Below are 21884 nucleotides of genomic sequence, written 5' to 3' on the forward strand. Positions count from 1 at the left end.
TAAAAATAACATTTAGGATTTTTATGGAGTGTGTGGAAGTTCCAATCCAGATATAATATACTAGTATCATAATATAAAACATATCGGGATAACTATTGATAAACAAATATTAAAAGAATATTGTCCGCCTCCATAGTGTAATGGTCAGCACGCTCGGCTACCATTCTGGAGGTCCCGGGTTCGATTCCCAGGGGGGGTCAAATAAATTTAAGTGATTTTTTCACTTTAACATTTATTCAATATATCACCCTGGACTGGTACCTGAAGCGGAGGGCTGATCACCTTTCCTTCATGAGTTGACGATCAAGATAACACTGCGTTTATATGCAGTGCCCTATGCACCATTGGGGTGCGGATAAGGGTTTGAAGAAGAAGAAGAAATGAATATGGTTGTTTGATTGAAGTAGGTGCTGTTGTGTCTTGAAGGAGCAATAATTGCCAAACAAACAAATTATTTTCTTTTGATGCAAACAGCATTCATTTGTGTGTACTTATTTTCCGCATTATTCAATTAATTACTATTTATTTCCTCCATGATGCACTCTATAAAGTAGGAAATAAATATATCAGCAAATAAAACATCTATATGTTTCCTTACAATGGAATAAATGCGGTATTATTGAAAAATAATAACTTATCGACATTGACCTTAATATGAAGGTATATTGTGTGACAAAACAGGATAAAAACACGATATTTTTATCTAACTAACTAACCATCACGCCGCTTCCCCGCAGGGGTAGGCAGAGAGAATAGAACGCCACACCACTCTGTCTTTGCAAACATTCTTCGCCTCTTCCACGTTCATGCATCTCCTCATACATACCCGCCGATTGTTACGACTCCTAACCTGACCACTTTCAAGTATTTGGCATACCTGATAGTGCCATGTTTTTCTCGGTCTTCCTCTGCTCTTTTTTTCACTTACATTCGCCTCATAAATTTGTTTTTTTCTTTCCTCACTCATTCGTTCTACATGTCCAAACCATCTCAACACACCTTTCTTAATTTTATCGATAATGCTTATCTCAGCTTTGCATTCCTTCCTTATTTCACTATTCGCACATCTATCATACATCGTTTTGTCGCACATTCTTCTGAGAGATCGCATTTCGACTGCATTCAGTCTACTTTCATCCTTCTTTTGCCAACTCCATGTTTCACTTCCATACATTAGAGTTGGAACCAGGACTCCGTTGTGCACTGCCAGTTTAGCTTCCGCTGATAGGTTTTTTTTCTGTTTTTGATTTGTGTTTGATTTAAAAATTAATATAAAAACCCTTTTATTTGTTTGTAAGATCCGAAACTCGGATTATTTATACATACTGGGAAACGCCTGAAAACATGGTTTTAATTACATATTCTAATTTTTTATTAGTGTAATTGTCAATCATGGGTAGCATGGTGAATGTTAAACGTGTGTAAAGTGATCACTAAACCAGCCAGTGACATATTATAAGCCCTGTAAATACCCGGACTTCCAAATTCTTCTTCATCTCTTTTGAAATGCCAAAAATCGATATTACTTTTTGACATCTCAACATAGATGAAGAAGAATATGGAAGTCTGGACATTTACATACATGAGAAACGTTAGAAAATATATTTTTTATTATTTAAACTTATAATTCGTATGTGTCCAAATACTTGTTCACAAATTTGGATGATCTCCAATTAGGATTTATTTTTTATATTATTTTTTGTCCGCCTCCGTAGTGTAATGGCCAGCACGCTCGGCTACCATACTGGTGGTCCCGGGTTCGATTCCCAGAGGGGGGTCTAATGAATATAAGTGATTTTTCACTTTAATATTTATTCAATATTACCCTGGACTGGTACCTGAAGCGGAGGGCTGATCACCTTCATGTGTTAACGATCAAGATAACACTGCGTTTATATGATGCAGTGCCCTATGCACCATTGGGGTGCGGATATGGGTTTGAACGAATTAATTCTTTTTTGACATCTCAACAAATATTGATGTTGAGATGTCAAAAAATAAAATAATAAAAACTGCTTATTGAAAAAAATCCAGTTTTAGATTTGTTTTCATTTCCGGTTCTTTTATTTTTACGTAATGTTACTTTTAAGGACAGAACGCCACTCTAAGTGTGAGTTACAGACGACTCGATAATTGATGATGAAATGGCCCGGTGTATTTAAGCACAAGGACGTTTTTAAACCAGTGCAAAAGTCATGGTTGCTACTTGCTTATTCATATTTTAAAATGTTTTCCTCAAGAATATATCGTGGGTGTACTGGCAAAAAACGTTCATTTTGTTGACATCTCAACATAGATGAAGAAGAATATGGAAGTCTGAGCATTTACGGGGCTTACCACCGTCATAGGCTGGTTTAAGTGATCACTTTACACACGTGTAACATCCACCAATTCTATCCATGATTGACAACCACACCACTCAATTTTTTTTTTTTTTTTTTAAATTACCTAGTGTCCAAGTGACTCTGAAATCTAGCTACGGCTTATGCAACACCACTTATCCTGATATTCTATATTGGAAGTTCTATATTTACGATCCAATTTCGGAACGTTGTACTTGAATCACTAGAATTTCACTAGAAGCATCTATTGGTGAGATAAAATAATATTTTGAGCAGAAAAAATAATGCTTTGTTAGTTGGTTAGTTTACGAATTTGAAAAAATCTTATTCTTCTTTTTCTTCTTCTTCTTCTTCTTCTTTTTCTAGATCCTAAGGATCTGTTTGTGCCTCCGCTTGTATCTCTTGGGATATTGACTCCCAGCTGTCTTTCCAACTTTTTGGAAAAAAATAATTAAAAATGAAGGTAGGAATTTGTATGTTGATTTTATTGGAAAGAGACATTGCAATTTGCAATTCACTAGTGCGTACTTGTTTGAATGTCGCAAAAACTGACTTTCCTTTCAAATTGTCACCACTTAACGCTTTCTTACACCTCTTTACAATTTCTCCGTGATGAAATTACTTCCAATAGTTGGGTCACGAGTCGATTCCAACAAATTAACGCTTATTAAACTACTCGTGTTTCTCAGCGTTAGATTAAACTACAGTGTTAGAGTGTGTCCAAATACTTGTTCTCAAATCTGGATCATCTCCATAAGTTATTTTTTACATTCTTTTTTGACATCTCATCCTGAGATTTTTCAAGTACCATTGATCTTTGAAATTTAAATTTTAGATATGTATTTGGTCCACAATAATGAACGAAGGTGACACTTATTGTCACGATACTTCGATCGATTCCACGATCTAATTTTTTTTTGTACTGGGCTTAAGTAACACATCAAAGTTCAAGTAGTTCTACGGTATGTAAATATAATCCAGGATTCGGACCTCACATAAAAATAAAAGAGTTTCAGCTTGATAAAAAGCTTCCTTCATCCCTAACCAAACAAATCTTGTGACCAAAAAAATATGTTTTATTTGAATCTATGTTGGGAACAGGAGGGATAATCTAGTGTGGGACAGTCAGGCATTTCTTCATTGCTGGGAGGAAACCATATAAAACTCAGGGAGCCAGACTGTTGACTGTTGACTGTCGTCAGCAGACCTTCCTTTCCACAAGAAGAGGCTTCGGCATTTTGTGTCCTAGCTTGGTTTATGTTACCAATGTCCTTCACTAGTTTTATCACGTATGATACCACCTCTCGTGAGAGCTCCTTATGAACTATCAAGGATCCGATATCGGATAGGTCCTCACCCAGGCTCCTGCAACGCGCCTCCAGCTGTTGTCTTTCTTACATTAGCGTTAGGAACAGGACTCCGTTGTGTGCTACAATTTTTCAAATAAATACTGTAAATTTGTATAGTTACAGCTGCTTGTTTTATCTTCCTGAAACGCAGTGTTTGTTCCTCTTGGAACATTCGTTACATCGTACATAGCCGCCATTCTGCTTTCTTGTTGACTGCAAACAATATTACGCTATTGACGAAATTCCTCATCCGATACATTGACCAACCTCTGGTTTGCCTATAGGCAGAATCACGACACCGCCTTAACCTCGGACGTGCAGTAGATCAGACGCAATTCTCGTTGTCAGTTTGGCGAGGCGACGCGCGGGTGGGTTTTGTGAATTGCCCGAGGCGGGTTTTAGCGTCTTGGCTCGTATTTGCGAAATCTGTACGAGCCTTGACCGACTTGTCACTCGCTCGGCGTGACGTCGGTGATGAGACATTAGCGAGGAAAGCTCCGGAGACGACGGTCGCCTTGCAGCAGTCGCGAACACGAGCTCACACGCACCCGACGCGACTGTATCACCGGTAGCGCACGCCAGACGCGAGTGTATCACCGGACGCGATGTACGGACTAACTGAGGGTTAAATTCAATATACGACTTATTTGCAGTGAACATAATTTCGTTACAAACCTCTTTTTAAGTGTTAACCTTCGTCATCTGTGAAAAAATATTTTAATTTATTTAAAATAAAAAGTGTTTTTTTTGTTGTTTATACACGAAAATGTGTTTTTCGATAACTTGACGGGATTTTTAAAGTGGTATATTTACAATATTGTTTTTAAAGTTGTGATTGATTTTAATTAATCGTGCAATATTATAAATTGGATTACTGTGTAATACTGTTAACTAGACTACCTTCAGGTAAATTTCATACATTTTATTTATTTTAAAAAAAAAACAAAAAACATCATGAGGTATCATGTGATATGTTTCTTTTATTTTATTTTATTCAAACTTCATGTACAGAAAATAAATAAGTACAATGGCGGTTTTATTGATAAAAAGCAATATCTTCTAACCAACTCACAACAGACTAATGATATTGGGCAAAACGTTTGGTACCATATATAGCCGTTTGCAATCAGAGGGTAGATAGAACATTAAAAGGTAAATTAATAAAAAACATAAATTAAAAATTGATGATAACAAGGAAGGCAAAGGAAAAGGGGAGTTTAGGGAAAGAGGTAGAGGGAAAAACTAAGGGAGGAAGTTTGATGGACAGTTAGGGGGCTTGTGCACTACCCGGAATTTCGCCGTCCGGTAGTGCGCGTAAATTCGATCACGCTAAGCTGTCGTAGTCGCTTTTATTTTTCAAAACCGGACTGCCGGACGGTAAAATTCCGGGTAGTGCACAAGCTCACATAGGATTCTAATGATGATATATTGTTCACTCCTTTCAAGAACGTCAAAAATAAAAAAAACTTGATTTTTCATGAGAACTTTTTAAAGTTTAAAAATATAACACAATATATTAAAAATAAATATCAAGCCACTTTTTTAACTTTTTACTGTGCAACAAATCTTTTTAGGTAAAATCTGACTGTCTTTTCTCCATTTGAAAAATAATTAAACAATACCTTTTCTTCAAAATGCAAAAACAATTTTTTTTGTTCTGTAGCGGGTAAATATTAAGTTAAAAATAAACCTTTTTTACTGGGATATAGTACATTTTCTGGGCATTCCGAAAACATGCACAACCGAAAATTGACGATTTTTCATTTATGACGTTCTTGAAAGGAGTGAGCGATATGTAGCAGATACAAAAATTTAAGTATGGTGAATTTTTTTGTCAATCATGAGTAGAATGGTGAATGTTACACGTGTATAAAGTGATCACTTAAACCAGTCTATGATGGGTCGCAAGCCCTGTAACCACCCAGACTTCCATACTCTTCCCCATCATTGTTGAGATGTCAAATTGTAAAAATAACTCCTAAGTGGAAAAACCCTGATTTGTGAATAAGGATTTGGACACGCCCAAAAATGTGCCGAGAGGAATTTCGATGATGATGCGGAAGTACTGGAAATTCAACTTTTTTTATTATAACATTCAACAATTAGCAGAGCTTGCAATAATTATTGCTATTGATAATTAAAACCATCAGTTGAAGCAAAAAAATAAAGATATTTCCTATTCCAGCAACCTTGCATGGTCATCATGTTACCGCCAGTGTATTATACAAATGTATATTATTGGCGGTAAAATGATGACCATAATTGTGCCATAGTTAAAAACATATGCAGTCATATTTGTGTCGGTTTGTGGTCCCGTGGTTAGTGTCGCGGATTTTTGAGTATGGGTTCGAACCCACTCTACTACAATTTGATACCTATTTTTATAATGAGCCGCTAAGGCTCACAGAAATAGTATGAAATTGAATATATATATATATATATATATATATATATATATATATATATATATATATATATATATATATATATATATATATATATATATATATATATATATATATATATATATATATATATATATATATATATTTGAAGAACTAACTTTGCGATATTAAAATTGAAATGTAACTTTGTTTTAAAATCACTGTAAATATTTTATTATAACTTAATTATAATGTCTACCGGTTTCGTAGCTAACCGCTTCTTTATTAAGACTGATGAATACTGATTAATGATAATGATTAAGGATAAAAAAAGTTAATGTTAAAAACACATGACTGCATATCGCTCACTTCTTTCAACAACGTCATATATCAAAAATTTTGATTTTTCAGGAGATCGTTTTTAAAGTTTAAAAGTATAATACAATGTATTAAAAATAAATGTCAAGCCATTTATTGAACTTTTTACTGTGCAACACATCTTTTTAGGCAAAACCTGAAGGTTTTTTCTCCATTTGAAAAATATTTAGCATATTCAAAAAAATAATTAAACAATACCTTTTCTTAAAAATGCAAAAACAACATTTTCTTCCCTGTAGCGGGTAAATATTAAGTTAAAAATATGCCGCTTTTGCTGTAATATGGTACATTTTCTGGGCATTCCGAAAACATGCACAACTGAAAATTGACGATTTTTGATATATGACGTTGTTGAAAGGAGTGAGCATTATGCTAGTACATTAAGTATTGACATCGCATATGTAAAGGAAAGGTCATACTTTCACCATTATGAATGTAGCCTCAAGCGACGTAATAATTCAAAATAACATTGAAAGGGAATTGACGCGATTCCCATAACCATTAAAAAAAAAACAATTTACTAGGCTAATGTAGTTGGAAATGGGAGCCCAGGAACACCTAGGAAAACATGGCATGATCAAGTATTTCAAATGAGATTGAGATTGATCATATCAGAAGTCGTAATAATCGGTGGGTATGTATAAGGAGGTGCACGAATGTGGAAGATGATGAAAATGTGAACCGCACATTTCTAATACGTAGTTATCTTCTTCTATCTAAATGCGATCCCTCAGACGAATGTGCGGCAGAACGCTGTATGATAGCTGTTTGAATGGTGAAATAAAGAAAGATATAATCGTTATCGCTAAAATTAAGAAAGATGAATTGAAAGAAAGAAAGAAAGTTGTGTTGAGACGGTTTGGATATGTGGAACGAACGAGTGAGGAAAGAACGGTAGAACAAAAAGGAATGTTGGCAAAAGGAACAGAGGAAGACGAGAGAAAAACTTGACATGATCAGGTATGTCAAATATGTACTTGAATGTGGTCAGGTAAGGAGTCGAGGTAAGGAGATGCATGAATGTGGAAGAGATGAAGAATGTCTGCATGTACAGAGTGGTGTGGCGTTCTATTCTCTCTGCCTACCTCCGCGAGGAAGCAGCATGATGGTTAGTTAGTTGTTTATAATTGGGAAGTTAATATTGATACATCATGCTATGTTGCACTGGCATACATGGCACCTTGGCATACTGTTCCGTGTCGGTCTGCTGTGCTGGTCGGGACTGTGGAGGCGTTTGTGTACCGGCCAACGTATGGGAAGGAATCAAATCTAGCTGACTAACTGAACTAACTGACTACTTATCCCTTTCACTGCCTACACCGGGGCACTTCTAGAAACTTGATGATGGTTTTACAAACTTGTATTTACAACATTTTGAGTGTGTCTAAATACTTGTTCACAAAATCTGGATTATCTCCAATTACAATTCTCACCAATAGATGTCTCTAGTGAAGTTCTAGTGATTCAAGAACAAGGCTTCTAAATTGGTTCATATATACAGAACTTCCAAGAATTTGAGTGGTGTGGTTGTCAATAATGGGTAGAATTGGTGAATGTTACCCGTGTGTAAAGTGATCACTTAAACCAGCCTATGACGGTCGTCAGCCCCGTAAATGCCCAGACTTCCATATTCTTCTTCATCTTTGATGAGATGTCAAAAAATAACTTGTATTTATTTATATTGGCAGTGACAGGGATATTGAAAGCTTTTAACAGTAAATTCACAGTAAAATCGGGATACAATTTGTTTTATATTTTCTACTATTTGTGCAACTTAGTTTAAAATTGCTAGAAGGTCTGTCAGGAAGCCTAGATGCTTCTGTATCAGATCTGGGAATGAGGTTAGAACAGATTTCAATGAATGATACATCAACATTTTGAGTGTGTCCAAATACTTGTTCCCAAATCTGGATTATCTCCAACTAGGGGTTATTTTTTTTTTTTTTCATCTATGTTGATTAATAACTCTTGATTGGAGATAATTCAGATTTGTGTGGACCAATAATTTTCAAACAAATGTCTTTGAAATGCCATAACTAGGCAAAACAACTGTCACAAAATGGATTTTTATGTGTTTTTTTAAACAATAAAATACAACTTAGCAGACTCAAAAAATCACTGTTTGTTTTTTTAACATAAAGTAATATTTCTTGAATGTTTTTCGCAGATACTTTGTGGCACATTTTCTAAACTTTGTAAAATTAAACAACTTTGTTTTAACCACTTTTTTATTATTTTTATTAGTACACTTTAACCAACCGATTTCGACAAGAACCTTGTCACCATCAGGGTTTATTAAATTCTAAAACATTATTAACTATGAGTATCTTATGTATTTTAATGTTTTAGAATTTAATAAACCCTGATGATGATAAGATTCTTGTCGAAACCGGTAGGTTAAAGTATACTAATAATAAAATAAAATAATAAAGTTGTTTAATTTTATAAAGTTCATAAAGTATTGACTTGTATTAAAATCGCCGATAGCGACGATGCGACCTCTGGGGGCAGAATTTCGAAACACTTAGGAAGTAGCATCGCATGTCCGCCATTCGATGGATTTGTTCATAATATAATAATCTACCGTAATTATCATTATGAATGTGGTTATTTGCATTAGGAAACATGGAGCGTTACCTAATGACTAACCGATATTACTTCAGCAGTGGATAGCTACCGAGCTCTTGCCAACATCCAATTTCAAGAAAAACACACTCGCGAATGTTGGGTTAGGTTCGTCATTGGATTTATCCAGACCATGTTGCAAAATGGTTCACATTTTCTCATTAATCGTTCCGTAGTCGGAGACATTGAAATATCCACATTAGAAGACCATTAAGAATCTACGAGTCTAATCTAAAGAAGCTTTTTATTAAGCAGAAACTCTTATATTAGTATGTGAGGTCCAAATCCTGGATTATAATCACACACATGAGAAACGCCAGATTATACCATTTTCATTTTTATTATTAAGCTTATAATTTGACCAAATAATATATTTAAAACATTTTGAGTGTGTCCAAATACTTGTTCACAAAATCTGGATTATCTCCAATTAACGCCAAACGACCGTCATAGGCTGGTTTCTAAATTGGTTCATATATATAGAACTTCCATGAATTTGAGTAGTGTGGTTGTCAATAATGGGTAGAATTGGTGAATGTGACACGTGTGTAAAGTGATCACATAAACCAGCCTATGACGGTCGTCAGCCCCGTAAATGCCAAGACTTCCATATTCTTCTTCATCTTTGATGAGATATCAAAAAATAATATGAAAATGACTCCTGTAATAATCCAGATAATCCAGATTTTGTGAACAAGTATTTGGACACACTCAAAATGTTGTAAATAAATTATCTGGTCAAATTATAAGCTTTATTAATAAAAATGAAAATGGTATTTTCTGGGGTTTCTCATGTGTGTGATTATAATCCAGGATTCGGACCTCACATACTAATATAAGAGTTTCTGCTTAGTAAAAAGGTTCTTTACATCTCACCAATAGATGTCTCTAGTGAAATTCTATTGATTCAAGAACAAGGTTTCTAAATTGGTTCATATAGTCTAATCTAACATGAAAATGTACCCTTGAGTAAAATTATAAAGCGCCTTGCGGTAGTATTTTACGAAAATGGCGCGATATAAATTATCAATTTAAAAAAAAATATTATTCCATCATGACGTATGGAATCGAAAGTAGAGCGGACACCGTTGCCACAAAAAACGCGCTTAGAGTGTCAGAAATGAAGACTCTAAGAAGCATATCAGGAAAGAGTCTTCGAGATAGAATAAGAAACGCCAGGATCAGGGAAATATGCGAGATCGAAAATGTCGTTAGGTGGGGAAGGCGACGAAGGAGATGGTATGCGCATGTGAGGAGAATGAAACCATCCAGACTACCCCACATCGCACTGTACGCTGGGTTCCCGGGCAGACCACCAAAGAGATGGGTCGATAGCTGGGAATCGACATCGCAGGAGGCTAATCCCTCGTAAAAACAGGCCACAAGGCCTACAACAAGATGAAGAAGAAGAAGATTATTACTTGATGTGAAGCATATATCGTTCCTCTTTATTTGAAAGAAGTTATATATCCCAGGGCTTACGACCTGGCATTTGGATGGCTTAAGGCTAAAGCGATCACTTGTTAACGTTCGCCATTCTCCCCATTATTGAACATCCGTATTGCATCAATTCTAGAAACCTGTATATATGCAATGATCTCGGAACCTTCCACAAGTCGGTACGATTATCGATACGTTTGGAAATATGGTTGATTGTAGTGCCACCGTTGAGAAATTGGTGAAGTATTTATTTAGCTTTTGGGATTTGAACAGTGTTGCAGAATGCCAAATTTTCCTCGTCCTTATCTGCTCTCGTTTCCAAGTACATTCGCCTCATAAATATGTTTTACTATCTTTCCCTTCACCTTCTTCTTCCTGGCTCCATCCCAACTTATCGTCTTTGTAGACTGTTGGAGTCAGCTCTCTTCGTCCTTAGGTTGTAGGTCCTTCTGTCATGGGTAACATCCCTAGGCCATGCCTTCGAATCATGTTATTTTTCTGCAGCATCCAAGAGTTCTTGGTCTTCCTCTTAATGTCTTTAGAGGAAGATCCATGGCGATTGCCTGCCTCACAATATGATCAGGTTCTCTGCGTCATATGAGCCCATACCATCTCAATTGTCTTCTATTGATGTTAATATACTAATTGAATACCGCGTATTTTGATATAAATAAACTAATTGGATGGCTTGACATGTCTGTACATGACGGTTTGTGATTGGCAGAGAGGGAGAGGAAGATCTCCACACGATGGACCGATCAAGTTAAGGCAGCAGCAGGCACCTCGGTGGTTGGAGCGCTACGTGCAGCGCAGTCAATGGATAACTGGAGAAGAGTTATAACTCTTTTTTCTAGATGGGAATTACGTTTATTATTTTCTTTACTTATTATGTGCAAGGTTCATAGACCATTAAGTAGATTTTTGTTTCTTCTAACTAAATGAAGATGTTTTATTTAAAATGTGTGGGGAACATGATAAATAATCTAGTGTGGGCCAATCAGGAACTTGTCAGCATTTGCTTATTGCTGGGAGGAAACCACATTGCACTCCTCAGGAGAAGCCGGACTGTTGACTGTCGTCAGCAGGCCTTCCGTTCCACTAGAAGAGGGTTCGGCATTTTGTGTCTTATCTTGGTTTATGGTAGCAATGTCCTTCACTAGTTTTATCATGCATGACACCATCTCTCGTGAGAGTTATTGTTCGACAAATATCACAACCCTCTGTAGTGAGGACTAAGACGTAGAAGAAGAAACAAACCGCCTTTTATCCGTCTTTATTAACGTATCTTGACCGATGGTAGCTAAGAATTCGTGAACAACCGACGTCTAAAGTACCATTTCACATAGCCTCAGTACATCATAGTGCACTGACCCCATGACCTTTTAAAATTGACGTATGTTACATCTCCTTTCATTTACTAGTGACTGTATTGTCCGCCTTCAAAGTGTAGTGGTTAGCACATTTGGCTACCATGGTGAAGGTCCCAGGCTCGATTCCAAGTTGGTTTAAAATAAATATAAGGATTTTTTCACTCTAAAATTTATTAACCCTTGATCTGATCACCTTGCCTTTATTATAATAAACGATTCGACTAGTTTTACTATTCACCTGTAGATGAAAACAACTGTAATTCGAAACTAGTCGTGTGTATTGTGAATTGTTGTATGACAATTGGACATTGTTTTAGCATAAAAATATTTCAATAATGGAAACTGATAAATTATTTAGATCAACATTTCATTAAACATTAATTTTCATTCAATAATTATTTTAACTTTGTAACATTGGTTATGTCCACTCCGTAGTACAGTGGTTAGTACATTTGGCTACCATAACATATGAAGACAAACCTCGTATATTTAATTATTTTTATTTTATCATACACATATGTAGTTACAAATTACAATAATGTGACCTTACTGAGTTTACCAGTGCTAGAACACATGTTCACAATATATGCATTAATAAAATTATAATAGAAAGAAATTGTTTACAACATTTTAAGTGCGTCCAAATACTTGTTCACAAATCTGGATTATCAGCTTAATAAAAAGCTTCTGTCATCCCACTATAGATGTCTCTAGTGAAATTCTAGTGAAGTGAAACACTATGTTTCGAGTTAAAACTGGTACCTACCTGGAGCGGAGGGCTGATCACCTTTCCTTCATGTGTTAACGATCAAGATAACAACGCATATATATGATGCAGTGCCCTATGCACCACTGGGGTGCGGATAGGGTTTGAGAAGAGCAATTTCTAGCATAGTACCAACACAGACGCAGCGCCTGAGTACAAAGTATTTATAAACAACATTTTAAGGGTGTCCAAAATACTTACAAATCTGGATTATCTCCAATTACAGGAGTTTTTCATATTATTTTTTACATCTCAACATAGATGAAGAAGAATATGGAAGTCTAGTGTTCTTGTACAATGTTTCGAAATTGGATCATATATATATATATAGAAGTTCCAAGAATTTGAGTATTGTGGTTGTCAATCATGAGTACAGTTGGTGAACAAGTGTGTAAAGTGATAACTTAAACCAGCCTATGGCGGTTGTAAACCCCGTAAATGCCCAGACTTCCATATTCTTCTTCATCTATGTTGAGATGTTAAAAATAATATAACACTGCGTTTATATGATGCAGTGCCCTACGCACCATTGGGGTGCGGATAGGGTTTGAAAAATAGCAAGTTACCTAATTTTGTCAGAAATGATTCGAGCCAACACAGACGCAACGCTTGTATACAAAGTATTTAAAACATACGACCCTTATTTTTAGGTCTATATGGATACACGATGCAAGCAGTATGGTAAACGTGTGTTATATGATACTGGTCGGCATCTGTGAATCATCTCAGGTCTCGGATCGTAGAAAAACTATCTGCGTCATAAAATGACTGACGACAAAACAGTGTATTGAAAAAATTAAACAGTTTTTATTATTTTTACACAGTGTAAGAACTTTGCACCGGCTTGACTCACTTGAATTAAATAAAAAGAAAAAAAGGTATTAATTGTGAAATAATTCTTTAGAGGTTTCCAATATTATATATATATATATATATATATATATATATATATATATATATATATATATATATATATATATATATATATATATATATATATATATATATATATATATATATATATATATACGTGTGTGTGTTCGATTCCCTGGGGAGTTAAAATAAATATGGGTGATTTTCGCCTATATTTATTGACTGTTTTTCGAAAACATGGTGTTTGTATTGAAATAATTATTTGTTTTTCTTCGAAATAAATATATGGTTTTGAAAAGAAAAGAGCTATTTAAAGTTAAGGAGTTCAAAAAATATTTAAAAATATTTTTCTATGGATATTCTAAAATGAAATTGATGTGCGGCCTCTAGCGTTGCCGAACGCTGAATGAATTCTGTGATTTCGAGTGTAGCCTTAATGTATTTTTATTTTGTATTTTCAGAGAAGAAGGCACGATGAACGGGTCGGCTGCTGGAGCAGCCATAGCGGTGGACGATCCCAAGATGGAGAACAATTTAGACGCCAGACTAAATCACACCCATAACAAGTCCCTACAGACACAACAGAGCTCAGTAAGTTTAATTACAATTCATATTTTATCTAGTGTTCTATTTGAAAGTAAATAAACGAGTTTTAGTTCCTTGGATCTCAAATCAGAAATGAAGGAACTAGCGAAGGAGAGATCAGACGTCGGACCGCCATCGCCAAAAGTGCCATGTCTAAGCCAGACAAAATCTGGAAAGATCGGGGTGTGAGTAACAACACCAAGTTTGTCAGGAGCTTGGTCCACTCCGTTTTTCTCTATGCTGCTGAAAGATGGACCATAAAGCAGCAGAAAGGAGAAAAATTGACGCTTTCAAAATGTGACGTTGGAGGCGCATGCTCCAAACTCCATGGATAGCTAGACGCACCGACAACGAATCCATTCGCCAGGAACTACGCTTGGATGGCTTGGCTCTGATCAATGTCTGTACACGACGGATTCTGCAGTTCTTTAGACACGTTGCTCGTGGCAACAAGGATATCTTGGAACGACTGGTTGTGATCGGTAGTCTAGAGAGGCAGAGAGGAAGAGGAAGATCCCCACACGATGAAGCGCTCCAACCACCGAGGTGCCTGCTGCTGCCTTAATTTGATCGATCCATCGTATGGAGGATCGTCTCCCTGTCTTCCCCACCAGGTAACCGATCACAATCAGCCGTTTCAGGCTATCCTCATTGCCGCGCGCAACGTGTCCAAAGAACTGGAGAATCCGTCGGGTACAGACATTGGCCAGAGTCAAGCCATGCAAGTGTAGTTCCTGGCAAATGGACTCGTTGGTGCGTCTAGCTGTCCATGGGATTCGGAGCATGCGCCTCCAACACCACGACTTTTCTCCTTTCTGCTGCGTTTATTGTTCATGTATCAGCAGCATAGAGTGCAGTGACATTTCACTGCACTCTATGCTGCTGATACATGAGTGCAGTGCGATTTTTCTCCTTTCTGCTGCCTTTATTGTTCATGTATCAGCGCAGCATGCAGTGGACCAAACTCCTGACCAAATTCTGGTTTCCCAAGTCGAATGACCAATTTTTGTGTTTCAGTAGAAGAGATTGTTTGAACTTTATTTTTATCTCGCTTACTTTGTGCGCGTTCTAGGTATGGTCGAGGCAACAGCACGCAGTGTGCGTGAGATACGCCTACAAAAACTATGGATCAAAAAAGAACTCAAATCCGGTGCTCAGTAATCTCAACATGACGGTGGCCAAGGGAACGATGTGAGTTTATTCTACTTATTTATTTATTTACCTTAAGAATTTATTTAATTACTTTAAAAACAATATTATCCACATTTTTATACATTATCAGACACATACTTATATATAAATTAAACTAAAATAATACATTTTTAATAAATGTCCAAATATAATACTCGTTCACAAATCTGAAGTATCTCCGCTTAGGAGTTATTTTATACGTTTTTTGACATCTCAACATTGATGAAGAAGAATATGAATGTCTGGGCATTTACAGGACTTACGACTGTCATAGGCTGGTTTAAGTGATAAATTTACACACGTGTAACATTCACCAATTCTACCCGTGATTGACAACAACACTACAAAAATTCTTGGAACTCTTACATGTATTATTTTTTGACATCTCATCAAAGATGAAGAAGAATATGGAAGTCTGGGCATTTACGGGGCTGACGACCGTCATAGGCTGGTTTAAGTGATCACTTTACACACGTGTTACATTCACCAACATTCTTACATGTATTATTCAAATTCGAAAGAATTGCTTGAATTCACTCGAATTACACTAGAGACATCTACGGTGAGATGATATAAGCTTTTTATTGATCAGAAACTTTTTGATTTATTGATTGTATGTGAGGTCCGAATCCTGGATTATAATCACACTCATGAGAAAAGCTAGAAAATATCCTTTTCATTTTATTATTATAGCCTTTAATTTGATATGATGACAGATAATTTATTTACAACATTTTTAATGTCGCTCACTCCTTTCAAGAACGTCATAAATAAAAAATCGTCAATTTTCAGTTGTGCATGTTTTCGGAATGCCCAGAAAATGTACTTTATCCCAGCAAAAGCGGCATATTTTAAACATAATATTTATCCGCTACAGGGCAGAAAGTGTTGTTTTTGCATTTTGAAGAAAAGGTATTGTTTTTTTTTATTTTTTTAAATATATTAAATATTTTCAAATGGAGAAAAAACCTTCAGGTTTTACCTTAAAAGATCTGTTGCACAGTAAAAAGTTCAATTAGTGGCCTGATATTTATTTTTAATACATTGTATTATATTTTTAATCTTTAAAAACGTTCTCCTGAAAAATCACGTTTTTTTATTTTTGACGTTCTTGAAAGGAGTGAGCGATGTGTCCAAATACTTGTACACAAATCTGGATTATCAACAATAAGGAATTATTTTTTACATTATTTTTTTACATCTCTTATATAACTCTTAGTTGGAGATAATCCAGATTTGTGAGCAAGTATTTGGACACACTCAAAATGTAGTAAATGAATTTCTCTGTTAAAAATCCGTCGGGTGTTACTGTCAGTTATCGGCTATTTCACTCGAAGTGTCGCTTGTACTTGTGTAGCGACTCACCTCTTAGGATGGACGGTTCAAGGTAGCGAGATATGTGCAAGACATTGTGCATAATGTAAAAATTTATTATCCATACAAGTTACCAAGTTACCTAATAGTTACCTACAGTAACAAGTTACCTAATGTTGTTTGAGAATTAATTAAGGAGGGATATTATGAAGTAAGCGCCCTTGAGGTAGTATTTTACGAAAATGGCGCTTAATATATTATCCAAATTATTATTATTATTATTATTCAATAGGTCTTAATTTTCTTCGAAACCAAGTAACATTTATCGTAATTGATTTTTTATTTTTATTTTATTTTTTGTTATTTTATTTTGTTTGATTGTACAACTTTACATTTAAAAATGTTTATAATAAAAAAATAGTTACATTAATTTTCATGATTGCATGGGGAGGCTCATACAACAACATACTGAACTCAGTGAAAATAGTACAGAAAACCATAATTAAAGTTATTTTGAAAAAAAAAACATTTATCCAACAAAATTATTATTTAAAAAATTTCAAGTCCCAAATATAGAATCCATTTGTAAAAAAAAAACGCAATTTTTCAAATACTAAAGGTGACAACTATTTAAATTTAACAAAATATTTATCATCGAGTTTCTCAAACGATTTTTCTGCTCCAAAATGCAACACCAAGGAATTTCAGCAAAACTTCAAATATTTGGCAATCAAACATTTAAAAAAAATAATAATAATAATAATAATAATAAACCCTTATCCGCACCCCAATGGTGCATAGGGCACTGCGTCATATAAACGAAGTGTTATCTTGATCGTTTACACATGAAAGAAAGGTGATCAGCCCTCCGCTTCAGTCCAGGGTATTACCAGTCCAGGGTAATATTGAATAAATATTACAGTGAAAAAATCACTCATATTTATTTTACCCCTCCTGGGAATCGAACCCGGGACCTCCAGGACGGTAGCCGAGCGTGCTGACCATTACACTACGGAGGCGGACGAATAAAAAAAATAGATGATATAAAAATACTTAAGAAAAAAATTAAAGCTCTATACATTTAAATCTTGAAAAAATATACAAAACAAACCTATTATATCTTTTATTATATAACATTAAACCACGAGTGTAAGTCCCTCTCCAAGCACAAGAGCACAGTCTCTTTTATGGAGAGGCACAGCGAATCGAAATATAAAAGTTCTCCATATGTATAAATGATTCAAATGTATTATGTTATAAATAAAAATGTAAATATATTAAATGAATATAAAAAAAATGATATAAAGCCAATTAAACAATTCTACATTTATGTTTTAATAATATAATTTTTGTTTTAAGCACCGTTTTTATTGAAAAAATAAATAAAAATAAATCTTCGGTTTTGAAAAGAAAAGATTTATTGAAAGGTAAGGTGTTAAATTGTATTTGATTTTTTTAAATTTATATTATTTATAAATGTCCTATACCTATATCACGTCTGGCTACTCGCGCAGGCGGTCGCTTACTGAATTGTTTTTTTTTTAACTGCTAACCTTTCAATAACTTTTTTTTGTAAAGCCGTATATTTATTTCGAAGAAAAACTAATTTTTTCAATACAAAGACGGTGTTTTAAGAAAAAAATTAATCACGTCAAATCGCTCACTCCTTTCAAGAACGTCATAAATAAAAAATTGACAATTTTCAGTTGTACATGTTTTCGGAATGCCCAGAAAATGTACTATATCCCAGCAAAAGAGGCATATTTTTAACTTAATATTTACCCGGTACACGGCAGAAAGTGTTGTTTTTGCATTTTGAAGAAAAGGTATTGTTTAACTATTTTTTTTTAAATTTACTAAATATTTTCAAATGGAAAAAAACCTTCAGGTTTTACCTAAAAAGATCTGTTGCACAGTAAAAAGTTTAATAAGTGGCTTGATATTTATTTTTGATAAATCGTATTATATTTTTAAACTTTTAAAATAAAAACGTTCTCCTGAAAAATCATGTTTTTTGATTTATGACGTTCTTGAAAGGAGTGAGTGAAATGTTACCTGGATTTAAAGAACAACACATTGTAATTTTTCGTATATTGGGTCTTATAAATTAAAAACATGATAAGCGGTGTTGCATAACCCGTAGCTAGACCTCAGACTCACTCGGACGTTATGTTATTTTAAAAATTGAAAAAGCTTACATCAGTTATTATTTTTTTTTAAAACAATCTTTTTTGGGAATACTAATTAAGGAGTGGATTGTTTTTTTGTCTATATGTTTCGTTCTCAGAATTCTACACATGAGTTTGAATGTTAATTATAATTAGCGACAAAGTTTATTCGTTGTGAATAGAAAACCGTACAGCTTCATAAATCAGCGTCTTGCTACAATGGTGAATCTTCGTGTTGATGTCACTAAGAAATTGTCTTGTTGTTCAAAGCAATAACAACATGAAATATGGCGCCGTTCTTCAAACTCCAGGGTCATCACTTCGAAAAAATATAATCCATATGATTCAAAAATTTATTTTTTTATTTTTTTATTTTTCAAAACATATTGCATACATGAGTCATATATATATATATATATATATATATATATATATATAAATATTCCCGATGATTAATTTCTATTTCTCATTTTGGGACATGGGATTAAGGTTAACAAGACTGGAACACAAATAAAAAGTTGCAAAAAAGATTTTTTCTAAATGTCCGCCTCCGTAGTGTAATGGTGAGCATGCTCGGCTACCGTTCTGGAGGTCCCGGGTTCGATTCCCAGGGGGGTTTAATAAATATAAGTGATTTTTTCACTCTAATATTTATTCAATATTACACTGGACTGGTACCTGAAGTGGAGGGCTGATCACCTTTCCTTCATGTGTAAACGATCGAGATAACACTGCGTTTATATGAAGCAGTGCCCTATGCACCATTGGGGTGCGGTAAGGGTTTTATTATTACTTACTTATTAATACATGGCAAAATATAAAAACAATAAACAGGTATAATAAATAGGCATAAGAAGCATATTTAAAATAAATAAATTACAAAAACATATGGTAAGAAGCATATTTAAAATAAACAAATGAGAATATTTAAAAAACATAAGGTAAAAACAAGATTAAGGACATATGGTAAAACAGGATTTTGTCCGCCTTCGTGGTGTGATGGTCAGCGTGTTTAGCTACCGTGCTGGAGGTCCCGGGTTCGATTCCCAGGGGGGTGAAAATAAATATTAGTGATTTTTACACTGCAATATTGCCCAGGACTGGTTCAGAAGTGCAAGAGTGATCACCTTGCCTTCACGTAAGTAATGATCAAGAAAACACTGCGTCAATTTGATGCAGTGCCCTATGCACCATTGGGTGCGGATAAGGGTTATAAGTAAAAAAAAATAAGAAAATATGACTAATCACTACATATATATATCTTTCCATACATCATTTATTTTGGATTCCCGAATGCGTTCTATTGTATATAAGTATGTCAGGCAGCTGGTTAATTTGGGTATAGGCAATATATTTTAAGAACATTACTCCAAATTTAGTAGTGTTTATCGGCTCCACATGTATTTTGTTATGTCCTCGTGTATTATTTAATTAATAAATAATAATTGTTTGTTTGTTCAAAGTCTTAAATATTATTTTTTACCTTCTTCTTCTTTTTGTAGATCCTAGGGATCTCTTAGTGCCTCCGTATGTCGCTCTTGGGATTTTTTTACCGATTTCTTTAAATTTTTGACAACGTTGGATTCGAACACGTGTGTGTTCCATCAAATCAACATGCGTACCTGATCCTATAAAATTGCTTTTATTTTTTTTGTAATTTAAAAGAAAATATTTATATCTAGGCAACTAGAAACTGCTGAAATTCGAATGCTTAGATAGTCAGCTAGAATATCCCTTAGAGATAAAAAATAAAATTCAGATAAAACGTTAATAAATCATGTACTCTTTCAAAATACGTCACCATTATTATCTATGTTTCCTTTTACAAAGTTCCTTAATCTACCCTCCCTTCCCTATATTTATCACCCTATCAACCTCTATATATACCTTCAAATATTTTTTGCTCGTTAGTTTTAATTTTCACCTGTAGATGAAATTATTTGTAAGTTTTCGAAAGTAGTCGCGTATGATAAAAATTAAACTCACTAATTGGTTTATTACCAGTGTTTAATTTTAAAAAAATCAACATGTCATTGTACAAAGTTAATGCCGAATCAATAAATAATATGAAATAAAGAGTTCTCGCATTCGTGGAAGCCTGGCTGTAACAGGTATCAATAGTAAGGTATAGGAAAATAAATAAATTCTTTCTTTCTTTCCTTTATGTGTACTACTCAGCATATATTGAAAGCTGTCCCACCGCATTCCCAGATCTGATACAGAAGCATCTAGGCTTCCTGACAGACCTGCTCTTGCAAAACAATTTGAAAAAATTAAGTTGCGTAATTTATTGAAAATAAAAAAACAAAACAAAATTGTATCCCGACTTTACTGAAATTTTAAAATCGTTCAATATCCCAATAAAAATAAATACAAGTTTGTAAATCCACCACAAATTTTCTAGAAGTACCCCAGTCCGCCTCCGTAGTGTAATGGTCAGCACGCTCGGCTACCGTTCTGGAGGCCTCGGGTTCGATTCCCAGAGGGGGGGTCTAATAAATAAAAGTGATTTTTACATTTTAATATTTATTCAACATTACCCTGGACTGGTACCTGAAGTGGAGGGCTGATCATCTTTCCTTCGTTTGTTGACGATCAAGATAACACTGCGTTTATATGATGCAGTGCCCTATGCACCATTGGGGTGCGGATAAGGTTTTGAAGATCATTTTTTACCTGTCCGTAGTATGGAATGTTGACAGCCGACTTAGTCGAGTAGTGTTTGAATACGTTAGCAAACATACTATATACTTCCACCTTAAGGTTTGTAATTGCATCGCGACCTCAGCTTGTATTGTATGTACACACTTCCCAATGGTGTTTTCATGGTTAAACTTTATACTGTACATAAAACGCACGCAATGGGTCATAACGACGCCATTGAACGCTAGATCAAGAATTTTCCATCGATATTTGCATACATTAACTAATTACACATGCAACTTTTTTATTCATTTAACTTATGTCTTTTATGTCACAAATACGTATTGTAGAGAATAAAGATAAAGAAACTTCATCAAACATATCGCTCACTCCTTTCAACAACGTCATAAATCAAAAATCGTCAATTTTCAGTTGTGCATGTTATCGGAATGCCCA

At 34.7% G+C, this 21884-nt stretch overlaps 1 protein-coding gene across 4 annotated transcripts in view; it reads left to right on the forward strand.

Moving 5' to 3' along the window:
• The window catches only part of snu (ABC-type transporter snustorr), a 133202-nt gene that overhangs the window by 83278 nt on the left and 28040 nt on the right, over positions 1–21884 (forward strand). For all 4 annotated transcript variants that reach the window (XM_088263759.1, XM_088263760.1, XM_088263758.1 and 1 more), the window contains 2 exons: positions 13989–14118; positions 15185–15303. In XM_088263759.1, the coding sequence (XP_088119885.1) occupies positions 13989–14118; positions 15185–15303 (249 nt within the window). The remainder of the gene's footprint in view (positions 1–13988; positions 14119–15184; positions 15304–21884) is intronic.

Source organism: Brachycentrus maculatus, unplaced genomic scaffold (assembly GCF_059751285.1).
Source record: "Brachycentrus maculatus isolate JH-2025_06_01 unplaced genomic scaffold, ASM5975128v1 h1tg000203l, whole genome shotgun sequence".
Taxonomy (NCBI): Eukaryota; Metazoa; Arthropoda; class Insecta; order Trichoptera; family Brachycentridae; genus Brachycentrus; species Brachycentrus maculatus.